At 41.2% G+C, this 18,720-nt stretch overlaps 4 protein-coding genes across 5 annotated transcripts in view; 1 reads left to right on the forward strand and 3 right to left on the reverse strand.

Annotated features, from left to right (window-relative positions):
* The window catches only part of LOC134814739 (uncharacterized), a 14,947-nt gene extending 1,437 nt beyond the window's left edge, over positions 1-13,510 (forward strand). The window contains exons 3-12 of the mRNA XM_063822935.1: positions 3,025-3,150; positions 3,340-3,402; positions 3,644-3,798; positions 3,937-4,040; positions 4,500-4,587; positions 4,726-4,850; positions 4,963-5,059; positions 5,463-5,685; positions 5,808-5,932; positions 13,318-13,510. Coding sequence (XP_063679005.1) covers positions 3,025-3,150; positions 3,340-3,402; positions 3,644-3,798; positions 3,937-4,040; positions 4,500-4,587; positions 4,726-4,850; positions 4,963-5,059; positions 5,463-5,685; positions 5,808-5,932; positions 13,318-13,510 — 1,299 coding nt within the window. The remainder of the gene's footprint in view (positions 1-3,024; positions 3,151-3,339; positions 3,403-3,643; positions 3,799-3,936; positions 4,041-4,499; positions 4,588-4,725; positions 4,851-4,962; positions 5,060-5,462; positions 5,686-5,807; positions 5,933-13,317) is intronic.
* The window catches only part of LOC134815899 (cilia- and flagella-associated protein 53-like), an 889,273-nt gene that overhangs the window by 722,110 nt on the left and 148,443 nt on the right, over positions 1-18,720 (reverse strand). The window lies entirely within an intron of this gene.
* The window catches only part of LOC134815896 (probable ubiquitin carboxyl-terminal hydrolase MINDY-4), a 623,521-nt gene that overhangs the window by 450,629 nt on the left and 154,172 nt on the right, over positions 1-18,720 (reverse strand). The gene's annotated exons all lie outside the window — the stretch shown is intronic.
* LOC134815751 (uncharacterized) lies at positions 6,003-10,195 on the reverse strand. 2 transcript variants are annotated; one of them, XM_063824328.1, is made up of 5 exons: positions 10,060-10,195; positions 9,558-9,635; positions 9,361-9,402; positions 7,795-7,887; positions 6,003-6,744 (listed from the first exon to the last, which is right to left on the reverse strand). In XM_063824328.1, exons 1-5 carry the CDS (start codon positions 10,099-10,101, stop codon positions 6,529-6,531), a joined length of 471 nt encoding a protein of 156 aa, XP_063680398.1. In that variant the 5' UTR covers positions 10,102-10,195; the 3' UTR covers positions 6,003-6,528. The 2 variants fall into 2 exon arrangements, with proteins under 2 accessions (XP_063680398.1, XP_063680399.1); XM_063824329.1 differs by lacking the exon at positions 7,795-7,887.

Below are 18,720 nucleotides of genomic sequence, written 5' to 3' on the forward strand. Positions count from 1 at the left end.
GTACTGTACCGGGGTGGGGGGTATTAGGTGCCGAGTACAGTACAGGGGGGTATTCAGGGCCGAGTCTGTACCGGGGGGTGGGGGGTGGGTTATCAGGTGCCGAGGACTGTACCGGGGGGCGGGGGTGGGTATCAGGTGCATCGAGTACTGTACGGGGGGGGGGGGTATCAGGTGCGAGCGTACTGAACCGGGCGGGGTATCAGTGTGCGAGTACTGTACTGGGGGGTTATAGGTGCCGAGTACGTAATGGGGGGTATCAGGTGCGGTACTGTACTGTTCTGGGGGTATCAGGTGCCGAGTACTGTACGTACTGTGGAGGGGTAGCAGGTGCGTGTACTGTACCGTGGGGGGGTGGTATCTAGGGCAGTGTATCTGTTCCGGGGGGGGGGGTGGGTATAATATGGTGCGTGTACTGTTACGGGGGGGGGTGGGTATCAGGTTGCCGAGAGTACCTGTACCGAAAGGGGGGGGGGGTATCAGGTGCGAGTTACTGTACGGGGGGGGGGGGTATCAGGTGCCGAGTACTGTACGGGGGGGTATCAGGTGCCGAGTACTGTACCGGGGGGGGGGATATTAGGTGACCGAGTACTTGGGTACCTGGGGGGGGGAGGTATTAGGTGCTGGTCTGTTCCGGGGGGAGGGGGTATGGTTTGGGGGTATTTGGTGCCGAGTACTGTACCGGGGGGGGGAGGTTATTAGGTGCCGAGTTCTGTACCGGGGGGGGGGGAGGTATAGCGGTGCCGAGTACTGATACCGGGGGGGAGGGGTATTAGGTGCTGAGTACTGTTCCGGGGGGGGGTGGGGAGGTATTAGGTGCTGAGTACTGTTACCGGGGGGAGGGTCATTAGGTGCCGAGTTACTGTACCGGAGGAGGGGGGTTATTTAGGTGGCTCGAGTACTGTACCGGGGGGGGGGGAGGGGTATCAGGGTGCCGAGTACTGTACCGGGGGGGGGGGGGGTTTAAAACAATTAACAGTGCCGAAGTAACTTTTAACGGGGGGGGGGGGGGTAAATAGGTGCCCGACTGCCGCGGTACTGGGTCTCGCTGCTCCATTTTCCCAGCCCCCCCCCCCCCCCCCACCTGAAAAACAGTTAGTTCATGGTGTTTGACGAGGTTCGTTGTCAAAGGAACAAGATTAACTATGAGTATTTATTCTAGAATGTAGTAATAAAGATTTATACAAAAGAACTATAGGCATAGAGAAGATTAATACTGAACTGTCGATAACATGATCCTCTCAAATAATTTTAAAACGGACATACTTATATATGGTTATGACACGTGACGAATGATTCGTGACTGGGGACATTGAAGCTACTATTTGATGGTTGTGAAAGTCGCGGTGAAGTGAACACCGTGACAATGACGAGTGATAAGTTGTTATGAATCTCACAAGGTGAAATGATCTGTGCTGATCCTTTGTGCATATGAAGTGAATGGTGCTGTATGTGGATTGTGCTAGGTGCTTGTTATTTGATGTGAAACATAATGTGCAGTGGAGCATGATGTGATTGTGATTTGTGACTACAGAATCCTTAAATCATCTAAAACAAATAACCATCTATTTAAACAATAAATATATTCTTGAAAACATAACAGTATACAACACTTGGTCTAAATAATGGGTCTTAGGTCTATTTGCCAAAAACTACTATACTTACTACTAAGTCGGAACTAAGTCTTTTAATGAGCTGTTCAATGCAATTTCTGGGTGTGTATCTTATCTGTAATTACCCAAGACACAGTTAGTACCGCGATTTTTCAACATTTAGTACGGCAAAAGGGGATTGGTGTCTTAATTATCATCCGAAAAAAACAGTTAGTACCGTGAAGGGCCGTGGGTGGGTTCTTTTGAAAAAATTCCAAAATTACAATTATCTATTCGACGTCACGTTTCAGATACGATAGTACTGATCCCCATCCTTGTTCAGAGTGGTTGTACTGTTTCAGGAACACAGGGTGTGATAATTGTTGTTTAACCCCTCCTTGTGAGGTGTACTGTACAGGGTATGATATTGTTGTTATCCTCTTGTTGAGGTGTATGTACAGGGTGTGATCATGGTTGGTTAACCCCTCCTTGTTCAGGTGGTACTTACAGGGTGTGTTATTGTGTTAACACCTCCTTGTTCAGGTTTATGTACAGGTGTGATAATTGTTGTTTAACCTCTCCTGTTCAGGGTGTACTGTACAGGGTGTGATATTGTTGTTTTAACCCTCCTTGTCCTGGTGTACTGTACAGGGTGTGATATTGTTGAACCCCCTCCTTGTTCAGGTGTACTGTACAGGGTGTGATATTGTTGTTAACCCCTCCTTGTTCAGGTGTACTGTACAGGGTGTGATATTGTTGTTAACCCCTCCTTGTTCAGGTGTACTGTACAGGGTGTGATATTGTTGTTAACCCCTCCTTGTTCAGGTGTACTGTACAGGGTGTGATATTGTTGTTAACCCCTCCTTGTTCAGGTGTACTGTACAGGGTGTGATATTGTTGTTAACCCCTCCTTGTTCAGGTGTACTGTACAGGGTGTGATATTGTTGTTAACCCCTCCTTGTTCAGGTGTACTGTACAGGGTGTGATATTGTTGTTAACCCCTCCTTGTTCAGGTGTACTGTACAGGGTGTGATATTGTTGTTAACCCCTCCTTGTTCAGGTGTACTGTACAGGGTGTGATATTGTTGTTAACCCCTCCTTGTTCAGGTGTACTGTACAGGGTGTGATATTGTTGTTAACCCCTCCTTGTTCAGGTGTACTGTACAGGGTGTGATATTGTTGTTAACCCCTCCTTGTTCAGGTGTACTGTACAGGGTGTGATATTGTTGTTAACCCCTCCTTGTCAGGTGTACTGTACAGGGTGTGATATTGTTGTTAACCCCTCCTTGTTCAGGTGTACTGTACAGGGTGTGATATTGTTGCTAACCCCTCCTTGTTCAGGTGTACTGTACAGGGTGTGATATTGTTGTTAACCCCTCCTTGTTCAGGTGTACTGTACAGGGTGTGATATTGTTGTTAACCCCTCCTTGTCCAGGTGTACTGTACAGGGTGTGATATTGTTGTACTAGACGATGCGTTTCACAGAGTACAGCTTATAAGCAACATTAGCGGCTGCAGATCTCAGATAACAGCTATCACACTGTGTCCGCTATCTGGCAGGGTCAGTTACTTTTACACTCTTTTATTGACATGTCTCAATATTTAAATAAATGTAGTGAAGTTGAGAAGCTTTGACTGTTCCATGTTTTCTCGTATTCAATTGCAAATAATTTAGAATCATTTAAAATACATTAATAAATACACAGATAATAGATTAAGTTGGAATAATAACTTACACACCTGCCATCAGATCGGTGCTGTTTCGTCCCATTCAGTGTACATTCTATCAGCTCAGTCTTCAGTAGATGATGATGTAAGTAATGGCCTATAATATTTGAATATTGAGGTACTTCAGGAGTTCAAATAGTTTTATTTCATAGAGTGTTTATATTATATTATCAGGTATTACAGTCCTCATAAGATGCGAATAAAATATATGTGTTTCCCATCTTGTCCAGCAAGTGTTGATCATATTCGCTTCTTTGAAATGTAAAAGTGTACAAAAACCAGGATATAGATTATATTTTCCCGTTTCTCAGATTATAACATTCCAGGAATACCCCTACACGTGGAGTGTATCGTACACACTATCTATAGGGTCACGTGTAGCGTGTGCTACATTCAATAACGATGGAAGTGAGCTTATAGTGACGGGCACTGAGCTTCTTATCTACAGAACTGCAGATTGGAAGTGCGCCTGGAGTACCCAGTAAGTGTGGGGAGCGTTAAAAGGGTTACCAAGTGCTTATGCTTTGTTCTGTGTGTTTCTGTGTGTTACTGTGTGTTTCTGTATGTTTTCATACAAATGGGAATAAAAGCAATTTAAGTTAACCCTGTATAATCCTAGTTTGACAGAAGAAACCAGCCAAGTAACTGTTTCTCCAGACGGCAGATTCTTTACAACCCTGTCCCGGAACTCTAAAGTTATAAAACTATGGAAGAAGATGAAAGGTACGGGAACAATTTTCAAAATAGCCAGGGAGGCAATGTATTCTCAATATTTGTGACACGCCTCCATTTATGGCACGCTTGCCCCCATCTATATCTGACGGCTCAATTCTCGATAAGCCAGAATAAGATAGGATAGGGTAGAATAATACTGGTAATAGGACGGTAATAGGCAATTTAAAAGTGGCCGTGCCAGAAAAACCGAGAGTAAATACTCTGGAGGTATGCGGAAAACGGTCTACAGATGATGGTTGCAGGAATGCGCGGAGATGTTTATAATTAGTTGGTCGCGCGCACGTCACTTCATATTTTAAATTATGCAGCTCTATCAGATAAAAACGCCGTGAATTGTTATTTACATCTGCCATCTAGCCATTACATTTGATGTTGAGTGAGAAGACCGATAAGAAATTAGCTGTCACATTGAGTAATGTTGTCACGATAGAAAATGATGTTTTTCAGGAGGCAAGGATTACAGGAGTGAACTGATTCTGCATCCTGACGTTGTTATCGGAGCTTGTTGGCGGGCTGTCTCTCCTGAGCTCCCTGTGTAAGTTGTGAGTGTGTGTGAGTGTGGGGGGGGTGGGGTAGGGGAAAGCAAATCACGTGATTTCTAACATATATAAGTGATAACGTTTACAATAAGTATGCGAACTCTTTATGTTTTGCTAACGACCCTCATTTCCAGTGACTCAGTGAGACAAGTCCTCTTGACATCCTGTCACGACTGTATCGGGAGGATCTGGCTGGAGGCTCCAAGTGTTCATCCCTCTATTTCTGCTAGACATTCTATTACCAAGTCATTCGTGCTAGGTACTTTCTAGCTCATCTACATGTATTTCTATGGTTAATTAGGTTGAGTGCGAGTATTAGAGGTGATGATTAACGGTAATGAGTTATTTACTGAAATTGAAACACTCTCCAGGCACTGTGTTGGACCCATTAAAGGAGTCAACTGAAAAGAAGATTGAAGGATCTCCCTACATATTCCAATGGTTCAACAACAAAGCGCATTCTTACAGGTTATAGTCCAGTACATTCTTACAGGTTCCTTCTAGGTATTCCTTTCTTTCTAGAAACTTCCTAACTCCGCAACTAACACATCTGCTCATTTCCTCACTCTGCAACTAACACATCTGCTCACTTCCTCACTCCGCAACTAACACATCTGCTCACTTCCTCACTCCGCAACTAACACATCTGTTCACTTCCTTACTCCGCAACTAACACATCTGCTCACTTCCTTACTCCGCAACTAACACATCTGCTCACTTCCTTACTCCGCAACAAGTCTAACACATCTGCTCACTTCCTCACTCCGCAACTAACACATCTGCTCACTTCCTTACTCCGCAACTAACACATCTGCTCACTTCCCTACTCCGCAACAAGTCTAACACATCTGCTCACTTCAACATGTTTCAGTGTTTGTTTGGAGAACGCCCGGCTGAAAGGGGAGCTGATGCTCTCTGAAGGATTGTCCGTCAGTTCCTACGATATTGCAGAGGAGGAGGACTTTGTTGTGTCTGACACTGACCAGCCTAATGTGCCGATAAAGAAGGAGATGTTGGAGCTGAAGATGGGAAAAGTCAAGGACATGAGAGAATACCAATACACTGAGTCTCAACTTCTCAAATACTGGTACAAGGTTAGTGACCATTTTATTCTCAAAAGCCGTCTTATTTTTATATTTTTAAAAATATTTAACGTCCAACAATGGCGTTTCTCTTGTCGCTAATAGCTTCTCAGTTTGAATAATATTCCCCTCAGAGTTTCGACATGGTTGTTTGCGTGAGCCCTGCTACCGGCTCCTTTATGGGGTGGAGAGTTGAGAAGATTGATGTGGCTTACCCTTTTCAGGCGCTCACTACTAGATTCGTCCTTAAACTGCCTTGGTTAGTGCTTGAAATGGGGGCCGGGGTGGGGGTATATTGAAATAGAAATTGTTATCAATAACTACTTCAGTTGATGCATCGTTTAAAAAAACGAATAATATTATGCGTTGTTACCAACGTACGTAGTAAGTGTTCATTTGACCCGTTCTTAAATCAGAAACAATAACTATCAGAAATAGAAATACCATTAGCACATTAAAAAACATGAAGATATATTACATCTAAATCTTCACCCAAGAAAATAAAGAGGAATCAATTACACGAGAATCTGTTCAACAAAAATCATTAAAAACATCATGCAAAATAGTTGAAATCTTTGGAAAGATTTGTAAATTTAAAAAAGGTTGTAGCTTGTAATGCAAATATAATTTTGACAAATGCAAAAAAAGTCGCGTGAAGCAGCCAAGTAAAAGAAAGTGTTATAAAGGTTTACCGACGCTACTCCAAATTGTTCGTTCTTAATTTTAACAATTTGAGAGAAAAAAGTTAGTTTCCAGAATCTCTATTTAATTTTTGTCACCAAAAGGCCGAAGTAACATAAACCGCCACAGCCAGAGTAAAATAGTCAAACCAATTCCAGAGCTAATGAGTATGATTTAACAAGCTCGGCGGCCCGGAGTACGGTTAGTAGTGCGGATGCGTTGCTGTTTAGCCTGGTTGAAAGTAGAGTTGTGAGTCTTCCAAGCGTTTTTAGGGGTACTGGCTCTCCCGGCTGTAGCTGCAGCTTGGTGTTGTAGCAGCACCTCCTCTAGACTTAGCTTAGGTTTCTTAACGTGGTTTAACACGTTACTTCTCTCAGCAACTACAGTTTCCTGGGATAAATTTGTATTATAACCTTGCCTTGGGGATAAACAGTGCGCAGATCGCTATTTATGCTAGAATCACAAATCTTCGATTTTTTCCATGGTGAAAGTTTTTTGCTATTTTCTCCGAAGATAAAATACAATGCATAATGCTGCCACTTGGCCTCTACTTTACTTGGCCTCTACTTTACTTGGCCTCTACTTTACTTGGCCTCTACTTTACTTGTCCTCTACTTTACTTGCCCTCTACTTTACTTGCCCTCTACTTTACTTGCCCTCTAGTTTACTTGCCCTCTACTTTACTTGCCCTCTACTTTACTTGCCCTCTACTTTACTTGCCCTCTACTTTACTTGTCCTCTACTTTACTTGCCCTCTACTTTACTTGCACTCTACTTTACTTGCCCTCTACTTTACTTGCCCTCTACTTTACTTGCCCTCTACTTTACTTGTCCTCTACTTTACTTGTCCTCTACTTTACTTGTCCTCTACTTTACTTGCCCTCTACTTTACTTGCCCTCTAGTTTACTTGCCCTCTACTTTACTTGCCCTCTACTTTACTTGCCCTCTACTTTACTTGCCCTCTACTTTACTTGCCCTCTACTTTACTTGTCCTCTACTTTACTTGCCCTCTACTTTACTTGTCCTCTACTTTACTTGCCCTCTAGTTTACTTGCCCTCTACTTAACTTGCCCTCTACTTTACTTGCCCTCTACTTTACTTGTCCTCTACTTTACTTGCCCTCTACTTTACTTGCCCTCTACTTTACTTGCCCTCTACTTTACTTGCCCTCTACTTTACTTGCCCTCTACTTTACTTGCCCTCTACTTTACTTGCCCTCTACTTTACTTGCCCTCTACTTTACTTGCCCTCTACTTTACTTGCCCTCTAGTTTACTTGCCCTCTACTTTACTTGCCCTCTACTTTACTTGTCCTCTACTTTACTTGCCCTCTACTTTACTTGCCCTCTACTTTACTTGCCCTCTACTTTACTTGTCCTCTACTTTACTTGCCCTCTACTTTACTTGCCCTCTACTTTACTTGGCCTCTACTTTAAGTACCTGCATGACGGGGTCTGGTGACTTGATATCTTCTACCACCACATTTTTTACCACCACATTTTCTACCACCACATCTTCTGTCCCCTTTGCCTTCTGGGATTGGTGGTATTAGTTATAATGAATTATATGGAAATGGGACGACTAAACCAGATGCTGAGATACTTTTTCCTTTACCCTAGCTGAACTTTAGTAATAATTCACCTGTTGTATAGTGTATATTGTATAATGTATATTGTATAGTGTATATTGTATAGTGTATATTGTATAGTGGGGGGGGGCCAATGGCATAAATGGAGAAAATGGAGAATTACTCATAGGTTTTTCCATTTTCTCCATAGAAATAGTCTCCATTTTATGCCATTTTATGCCATTTTATGCCATTGAAAACCTGAAAAATTTAGAATTTCGAGAAAAATTATTTAAAAAAAAGATATTTTCGGCCAATAATGAACAGAGTATCATGAAACATGGAGAAAAGTGGTTTTCAGAAAGACTTTGAAAAATGTTGACTTAGAAAATTTTCGGTCCGAGTCATTTTCGATACGTACATCCCGTATCGAGAGCTCCCGATTCCGAGCTCGTGTTGCAAAGGGGAGGCCTGCCTTCCGAGATCGCATTACCTCGAGTCCAAAATTGTGTATCGAGGGGAAAAAAATATTTTCGGCAAATAATGAACAGGGTAGCATGAAACGTGGAGAAAAGTGTTTTTCAGAAAAACTTTGAAAAATTTTGACTAAGAAAATTACCCCTCGGTACACAATTTTGGACTCGAGGCTTCCCCCTGGTAATGCGATCTCGGAAGGCAGGCCTCCCCTTTGCAACACGAGCTCGGAATCGGGAACTCTCGATACGAGAGGAACGTATCGAGAATGGCTCGGGCCGAAAATTTCCTAAGTCAAAATGTTTCAAAGTTTTTCTAAAAACCACTTTTCTCCACGTTTTATGCTACCCTCTTCATTATTAGCCGAAAATATTTTTTTGGTTTTTCGGTTTATCGAAGTCTGCACCTACCCCTCGATAGTCGATACACAAATTTGGACTCGAGGCTTCCCCCTGGTAATGCGATCTCGGAAGGCAGGCCTCCCCTTTGCAGTGCGAGCTTGTTTCGACTTTCGAGGATGTAGGTCTCACTTCTCAGTGCCTATTACTCTCCCCTATTACTCACTCCTGCTGTAGCCTGTAGAAATAACTTTACACTAGGCTTGAGTAATTATGAGTTTGCCTGAAGTGTGCCTCTACTAACCTAGTATAAGCATCTAGTAGCCTACTATGAGCTTTCATAAGCTTGTTACGCCCCTAGTAAGCGTAAATAAACATGTTAGGATGTCCAATTTAGGTGTTAAATGGTGTTAAAGATGAAATTTCGAAGACAAAATTCATGGCATAAAATGGAGAAAATGGAGAATTACTCATGGGTTTTTCCATTTTCTCCATAGAAAAAGTCTCCATTTTATGCCATTTTATGCCATTGGCCCCCCCTGTATAGTGTATATTGTATAGTGTATATTGTATAGTGTATATTGTATAGTGTATATTGTATAGTGTATATTGTATCTTTGTATTTACCTGTTCATGTTGTTCGGACGTCTGCTCGAGGTAGTCTTCTTCCTGAGATTAAATATGTTGGTTGACAAGATTAGCCATTTAGTTTCTTCGTGACTTTCATAGTGTTTTTATCTGTTAGATAATTCAATAAACACAGATTAATCACCGGGGGGGGGGGGGGGGGGGGTTTGGTGCTTCACTTATCACGCTCTTTGTACCTTTAAAATCTCTATTTTCTCCAGTATTTTGATATGACGCTGTCCTAACAGTCTCGTCAGGCTTTCCCCAGTATGTCCCTTAGGAAACAACACGTTATGATTACGTCATCGTAATCAGAATCATTGCCATATAAAGTAATATAACCATATAAGGTAATATTGAGTGAGGTAAAATTACCAAATGCTCGAGAGTGTACAATTTGAAATGTTACTACATACAGTACACGAGATAGTGTATAGTGTATAGTGTGTGTATAGTGTATAGTGTGTGTATAGTGTAAAGTGTTATGTAGTGTATAGTGTGCAGTGTATATAGTGTATAGTGTATAGTGATAGTGTATTATATAGTGTACAGTGTATAGTGATAGTGTACAGTGTATATTGTGTATAGTGTACCGTGTATACTGTATAGTGTATAGTGATAGTGTACAGTGTATAGTGTACATCGTATAGTGTACAGTATATAGTGTATAGTGTATAGTGATAGTGTACAACGTTTCACCTTTGTAAAGAGCAAGGCTATACGTGTACCGTAAGCAGCCATTATTACACCTCAAAATTACAGTTTAGTGAGGTAGAGTGTGTAAACTTTAGTGATATTTAAATTGTAATAATATACGATTTTATTATTATTCAATTCTCTCAAAGACGAAAGAATGATTATAGACACAACAACAACATCAGGCTCTAGCTACTTCCTCATCTTAGCCCGGTTCAAAGGAAAACGGTCTATTGAAATATCAAATATTTACGATAATAAAGTAGTGCTGGAGAAAATGTACGTTAAAATACCAAATATTTATTACTAAAATCAGGAGAAATAGCATGATTTACAACGTAACCTAACACGGTTAACGCAGTTAACACATTGACAAGTGCGAATCTTAAATAAGGAGTAATCATAACTCATGGAATTTCATATCAAATACAGGCAAGGAGCAGTAACGATCATTAGTAGTATGTGATATTCAGACCTGTATGCTCTTGAACAAATGCTCAGTTTGTACGATGTGAACGGAACTGCACAAACGCTCAGTTTGTACGATGTGAACGGAACTGCACAAACGCTCAGTTTGTACGATGTGAACGGACCTGCACAAACGCTCAGTTTGTACGATGTGAACGGAACTGCACAAACGCTCAGTTTGTACGATGTGAACGGACCTGCACAAACGCTCAGTTTGTACGATGTGAACGGAACTGCACAAACGCTCAGTTTGTACGATGTGAACGGAACTGCACAAACGCTCAGTTTGTACGATGTGAACGGAACTGCACAAACGCTCAGTTTGTACGATGTGAACGGAACTGCACAAACGCTCAGTTTGTACGATGTGAACGGAACTGCACAAACGCTCAGTTTGTACGATGTGAACGGAACTGCACAAACGCTCAGTTTGTACGATGTGAACGGAACTGCACAAACGCTCAGTTTGTACGATGTGAACGGAACTGCACAAACGCTCAGTTTGTACGATGTGAACGGACCTGCACAAACGCTCAGTTTGTACGATGTGAACGGAACTGCACAAACGCTCAGTTTGTACGATGTGAACGGAACTGCACAAACGCTCAGTTTGTACGATGTGAACGGAACTGCACAAACGCTCAGTTTGTACGATGTGAACGGAACTGCACAAACGCTCAGTTTGTACGATGTGAACGGAACTGCACAAACGCTCAGTTTGTACGATGTGAACGGAACTGCACAAACGCTCAGTTTGTACGATGTGAACGGAACTGCACAAACGCTCAGTTTGTACGATGTGAACGGAACTGCACAAACGCTCAGTTTGTACGATGTGAACGGAACTGCACAAACGCTCAGTTTGTACGATGTGAACGGAACTGCACAAACGCTCAGTTTGTACGATGTGAACGGACCTGCACAAACGCTCAGTTTGTACGATGTGAACGGAACTGCACAAACGCTCAGTTTGTACGATGTGAACGGAACTGCACAAACGCTCAGTTTGTACGATGTGAACGGAACTGCACAAACGCTCAGTTTGTACGATGTGAACGGAACTGCACAAACGCTCAGTTTGTACGATGTGAACGGAACTGCACAAACGCTCAGTTTGTACGATGTGAACGGAACTGCACAAACGCTCAGTTTGTACGATGTGAACGGAACTGCACAAACGCTCAGTTTGTACGATGTGAACGGACCTGCACAAACGCTCAGTTTGTACGATGTGAACGGAACTGCACAAACGCTCAGTTTGTACGATGTGAACGGAACTGCACAAACGCTCAGTTTGTACGATGTGAACGGAACTGCACAAACGCTCAGTTTGTACGATGTGAACGGAACTGCACAAACGCTCAGTTTGTACGATGACGTGTGAGAAATTTCAAAAAGGGTCAGCCAGATGGACGAGTACAAGTAAAATAAACAGTAATAATAAACAGACAATAGTACTCTGAACTGACAAACAGCGAGTTTTTGGCATTCCAATGTAGTACACAATGTGACAAAGCCTCTAAGCTTTGTACAGACACACGACAAAAGTCACTAAAGTCACGTACCAGGCTATACAAAACCCACATACAACGTCCTCCCGTTATGAAACACGTGTAATCTAATTATAGCTTGCTGAATGCTGTGTGGAGCATCCCGGTAATCTCAACACGCTTCTAACGCTCCGAACAATTACCCAACCCTCCTTGGTCCTCAACAATATATTATATTATAATATGTTTTCTGGTGGAGATGGTCCTCAGTTGATTTGGCACATTTAGGAAATACATCTTACCACCACAGACAGTATCTATATTCTACAGTATTGATTAATTATAATATAAAAACGTATTTATCAACCGCCCACAGCTTGTACTTACTTAACTTGATTATTAAACTAGAGCGTTACAGAGCGTTACATTACACACAGCTTGTACTTACTTAACTTAATTATTAAACTAGAGCGTTACAGAGCGTTACATTACACACAGCTTGTACTTACTTAACTTAATTATTAAACTAGAGCGGTACAGAGCGTTACATTACACACAGCTTGTACTTACTTAGAGCGTTACATAGCGTTACATTACACACAGCTTGTACTTACTTAACTTAATTATTAAACTAGAGCGTTACAGAGCGTTAGAGACTTTATGTTACAGGTGTTTCACCAGTAGCTTTCTTTTCAATATTGCCTCCCCCCCCTACATAAGTACATTTAAGGAGGCCGTTTTTTGACGATTTTTACAGGTCCAAGATTTTTAAAATTTAATAACAAATTTTCTAAGGCCTATCTTAAAATTCTGGCCTGACAATCTCTTCTAAATGGTCCTTAGAACATATCCTGAAAGTTTCAGGGTGATTGCTCAACAAATGTAGGAGAAGATAGATTTTTAGACTCGATTTTCAGGGCGCGCGATTGAAAATCGTTCGTGCAATACAAATTACAATTACAAATAAGCGCTGACCTTTGACCGGCAATAATTTCGGCTAGGAACAATTTTTTTCCATGGGATCAAATACAGCTGATAGACATAACTCCCCTCTATCAGAAACAACTATAAAGTCAATTTCGAGAGAATTTTGATGAAGACCCCCCCCCCCCCCCCCGGCCCCTTAAATACCACTCATTAGAACGAACTGTAGTTAGGGCTTCTACTTGTTAATTCATATCAAATTCTTTTTAGTTGTCCAAACAATCAGAAATCAGGTATCAAAAGTAACAAAAAAATGCAATAGATACAGTAAGAATAAAAGTAAAACTTAAATATTATACTAAATATCAATATTTCTCAGGTCCCTATCATACGCCGACGCAAGACAGCTGAAACCCTCCTTCTGTATCTTCAACACTAGGAAGATATACTCGAACTGTCACAAGGACCGGCCAGTGCTCAGGAATGCAAATCATCACTCTAAACGAACGTCGACAGTCACTGTTCCTGATCTAGTAAGTTATAGTCTCTGTTTCTTCAAGCTCATTGTATAAACATCTCTGATTTTAAATCATAAATGGCTATAATATAATATGCTTTGAAAGACCGACCTTTGCTATGCCATAAAAGCTTAAAAGTTTAAAGCAACAAATCAAAGTTTGTGCGAATATCGAAAGGACAATTCAGTATTGGAATGAAAAACATTTAGTTCATGATTTTCCCTTTGCCGAATGCTGAATTTGTTCGTTCTGCCGTAAATTGTTCAAGAAAGATTGATCAAGGGGCTGCACAGTTATAGTGTCGTTACTAACTCTGTTATCTTTAAAACACTTGAAAGGACTAGCAACCTGATTGCCCAGCGTTCCCTTAGCAACCTGATTCCCCAGCGTTGTTTTACTGTTTGATTTCCGAGCAGGGGATTGCAGTTCTGATTGTGAGTTTGTGTAAAACTGTATTGTAGGTTGACCGGGTTTAATGAGAGAAAACAGTTGATTCTTTAAGAAAACCTTAAACCTTTCGTTAACAACAGTGTAGATAATGGGGTTACCAAAGATACTCAGCTCGTAAAACATGATATCAGGTCTCATGGGCCAGTTCAGATCCTTCTTAGTTACAATCATGACAATCTTCCTGGCAATATAGGGCAGCCAGGAGACAGTGAAGAGAACAGAGACAGCTCCAATTGTAACAAGAGCCTGTCGAGCAGACTTACCAAGCCGAGCAGCGGACTTCCTGGCGATACAATAGAGCCAGATATTACAGGTGATGAGGCCCAGGAAGGGTACTACAACATAAGGGCCGGCTATAACGAGGTTAACCAGTCCCTTCCTCTGGAACACTACCTCACAGTCTGAAGTGAGAGGCTGGAATACAGCCTGAGTGTTATGACACAGGTACACCACACTAGGTACCACTGACCACGCCCACACTACTATACTGAACACGTTAGCTTGCTTGATACTTATAGTCTCCCTGAACTGGAAGGGGAACTTGCAGGAGAGGAGCCTGTAGAGGGAGATGGAGAAGATAAAGGCCATGTTAGCGGCCCCGGGTATGTAAACTGCGTGCGCGGATATGAAGCAGCACGTGGGCCCTAGTATCCACTGGTGGGAGTTTAAACGTACTGCAATGTCCGGGACTACCTGCGGAGGGGGGAGTTAGTCAGATGTATAGTGTTACAAACAATACCACGTGCACGCAAACTCGCGCACAGAACTGACGAATATATGTCCACACACTGTTGTTAGCAATAGTTGTATACTAGTGTAGGTTATTTTAATTAGCTTTCCCGCCCGTTAATAGCTAATTAAGTTAGTTTGAATTATACCAGTGTTATATTGTACAATAATTAAACATACCTGTATCAATATGTACAACAAATCAGCAATCGCCAAGTTCCTCACAAACACTATGGATATATTGTCACCGCTGAAGGCTTTACGATACATGGTTGCTATGGTAACGAGGGTGTTGCCAATGAAGCCGAACACACAGACGAACATTATAACGAGGAGGAGAAGATAGTGTTCAAACTGAGAGGAACACACTCCGTCATAGCTACTGGAGTTAGACATCCTGCAACATTCCCGGGCTTAGTCATGTTAACAAAGAAAACTAAAAGTAACAATTTAAAATTTAGTTAAAAGTTGCATCCCATCGAATGAGTGTACATTTATCAAAGCTTTGAACAATTGTAATTTAATTTTTACACCATGAACAGCGACTAATGAATTAGCTACAAAAAGTAAGCAATGATGTCAAGGAATATTAATAGTTATTTTAATTATCTAAATATTAACTTCATGAGGTCACTCCTCATGGAGGTAAAAGTTGAAAATTAATGACATTTTTTAGTAACAGTAAAGTTAAGTTTTTCTCATTAACTGGAATTTGACTTTATTAAAATGATTTTTATCGAAATGTTCGAAAAAACTCTCTTTTTTAACTTATCGTTGACCAGTTACACTTATGTTTCCCCACAACGCATACTTTTAAAAGTTGTGAGTGACAATGTTCCAACTTTTCACCAAACTGTAACCGGAGACGTGACAGTCTGTATGGTAGTAGAGCCCCCCCCCCCCCCCCCCCCCCCCCCCCCCCCCCCCCCACCCCCGCCCCCCCCCCCCCCCCCCCCTAGTAGATCATCATGATGTCTGGTTAGGTAGGATTCCTTCATTAATTGTTGACGTCTCATGATGCGCGTGAAGTTGTCTCAATATACACACCTGTGTCCTGTACTGTGTACGTGCTATTATACGACACAAATTGCGCTGCTCTCTAATGAGACGTATTATAATAAAGAGCCAAATCGAGGACCAGTGAAAATCGAAACGCACGGAAATTTGGGTCTTAGAACTCTAAATTTACAATTATTTATTACCTTCGTTAAATTCGCACCCTAAGCTAAGAAAAAGAACACCTGATGGTCGCGTGACAGCTGTGTTGTGAGTTGTAACACACTGTGTACGTGTTATTATTGAAGTTATTATTAAAGTATAATGCTTTGTTGTTGTGTACCGGGGTGTTCCGTCCTTTTTTTTTTTTCTTTTTTTTTTAATATTTTTTTTTTTATTTAAAGAGAGGCTGGGCATAGAAAGCCCACTAGAGGATAGCATTAAGATGCTTTGCCTACCTCTGGGATGAGGGGGGGTTTATCGGAGACAACAGTGTGAATTGTGGAGGACGGTGGTGGTAATGATCTGAATGGGAATACCGCGCTTTGGTACCAGATGAGTTTATAAATCAGTTAGGCAAGGCTGCATATGTAATGTGTTAATGCGCTAAGTTACGCCAGTCTGATCCAGTTCTTCTGGTACTATTAAGCGTTTGGTGCGGTTTGTGAAGTTGACGATTGTGTTCCGTCCTGTGGAACAGGAGAAGTAGAAATAGCTACAAGTACTATTGAACAACAACAAGTGGTAACACTACAGTAACAGCAAGTGGTACAGCGAGACAGACACTACAGTAACAGCAAGTTATGTAGGAACAAGACGTTTCCAATGAGGATCAAACTTCACACTCTCCAATCACATTCTTAAACAATTAACTGAATTGGAGTCAATTCATTGAATTGTTGGTTCACCTAAAATAATTCTTAACAAAACAAACAAAAGATCTGGCATTCGTCCCCCCCCCCCCCCCCCCCCCTGCTCCGCTGGCAGTATTTTGCACCCAAAATATTAGATTACCAATCATATAATCTAGATGAACTGGATGAAGAAAGAAAACTATAAAACTGATGACCAAGTAAAGGTATTAAAATATTAGTCTGGTTGTCCAGAGCCGTCACAAAGCTTTATTTCCGGTCAGTTACCGTAACATGTATACAGTAACAGACTGCCCAATAAGCTAATACCCGGAATTGCTCTTGTGAGCAGGTAAACTAATGGGCACCCGAGAAACTGTTAGCTATTACGATTACCTAATATCGCACACACAATGTGTCGTCAACATTCAGCGCACTTACCAACTTAGTTTACAAGAGTTAGATAAAAGGCGACTCATTGTGTTCGACTGGGAAATACTAAGGAAGTGATGTGATAATGTACACGTGCACATTGTATGTGCACGTGCATATTGTATGTGCACGTGCATATTGTATGTGCACGTGCTGTCAAAATGAATAGTTTCTGCCTACTACAATAACGATATCAACCTGACTTTTAAAAAGTGCAGCGCTGTTTTACCAGCCAGGTGTTTGATAAATACCTGCTTTGTTTATGGGGATTCAAAGAGAGCTCTCAACAAAAAGATGAACATTATCAGATTTCATAAAACGCCAAATAAGCCATTATACTTGTTAAAGTGATTATTTTTTAAACCAATTACAACACTAAAAATATATTACATTTATTAAGAATGTAAACTAATTAAAACACTAAAAATCTATTACATTTATTGAGGACGTTACAGAAGGAATTAATTTAATGTAGTTGAAGAGTCCTCACTTTCCGCAAAAACCGTAAAAGATATACAGCTGAAACCTTTTTGATGGTTTCAGCAAATGCTTTAATGGCCTCCAAATCAGCATGAAAAAATAAAAAATTGGACAAGGAATAGGAGTTTTAGAGCCCAAAATTTGGACCCCCAAGTGGTGTCAAAAACGTGAATTAAATAGGTAATAATTATTTTAGTCTTTTGAGTCTTGACACCGTTTTAGGGTTATACGCGTTCCTGCTAGTATGTATGATATTTAAAGGAAACTACCCTATAAAAGCAGAATAAAACAAATAAAGTACAGTTACAAGAAATAAAACACATAAAGACATGACAACCCCGCGGGCACAAGCTCCTCGAAAGTTCGGTCAGTTTGTTGAGCAATTACTACGCTGGTAAGTACAGGTGAGCTCTGGACAACAACACTTAGTCCACGTTGTTGACAGGTCAGTCACATCAATTAGCATTGACTAGTTACAAGAACTTAATGAGAAGCAGGAATTACTGTATCTAAACTTAAAGAAAAAAGCAAGTATAATCACAACGCAACGATAACTTTCCGAGAAAGGTTTTAGTGAACAACTTGGTGACAGGACACTATTTACTACAACAACCCTGGGAATACACTGATACTCTATTTTTTGAGCGGGCTTCGAGCGAATATTTTAGAATGATGAGATACTAATGAGATCATCAGTTACTGGACAACTTGAAATTGGGAACTGTTTTACACGAGTTTACTTTCTTATCAAACGCCTCTTCCACCACACTAAACGCCTCTTCCACTCCACTACACTCCTCTTCCACCTCACTACACGCCTCTTCCACCCCACTATATTCGACACTGAACCCCTCTGAGAAGTAGTAACCTCTCGATAAGTTTGTCATATTAACTTATCGAGTTACCCGAAGGCCTATTTATGAGGATTCGTGTTCAAAAGAAAGAAGATAAGCTTTCTGTTTCTCTGCATCACAAACATCCCCCCCCCCCCCAAGATAATTAATAATAAGCTGCTGATAGATGCTGGGTATTATTATCAGAGTCTAATGAGCTTTAGAGATCCTGTGGGATCCCACAACAGATGCCTTCATTAGCCGTGTAGTATGAGGTGGTGTTAGGAGAGTTGATAAGTGCTATGATCAATTTTCCCTACGATGTAGTTGTACCTTTAATTCTTTTGAGTGAAAAAGTGTGACTGGAAAAAAGTGAAACATATTTACAATTTACATACTATGTTTTTTATAAATGAGTGGGATTCGTGCATGGTAAAATTGCGGAAAATAACTTTGCGAAGGAGGAATTTCACGGTAATTAATTAACACATGT

This window comes from Bolinopsis microptera, chromosome 5, assembly GCF_026151205.1.
Source record: "Bolinopsis microptera isolate Bmic1 chromosome 5, MBARI_Bmic_1.0, whole genome shotgun sequence".
NCBI lineage: Eukaryota > Metazoa > Ctenophora > Tentaculata > Lobata > Bolinopsidae > Bolinopsis > Bolinopsis microptera.

Excerpts from the sequence above, each read along its gene's own strand:
- LOC134815751 (XM_063824328.1), bottom strand. The coding sequence starts at position 10,101 with ATGGCTGCTTACGGTACACGTATAGCCTTGCTCTTTACAAAG. Across the intron at positions 9,636-10,059 it reads TAGCCTTGCTCTTTACAAAG|GGACATACTGGGGAAAGCCT; the intron begins GTGAAACGTTGT and ends TTGTTTCCTAAG. Across the intron at positions 9,403-9,557 it reads AGAAAATAGAGATTTTAAAG|GAAGAAGACTACCTCGAGCA; the intron begins GTACAAAGAGCG and ends ATTTAATCTCAG.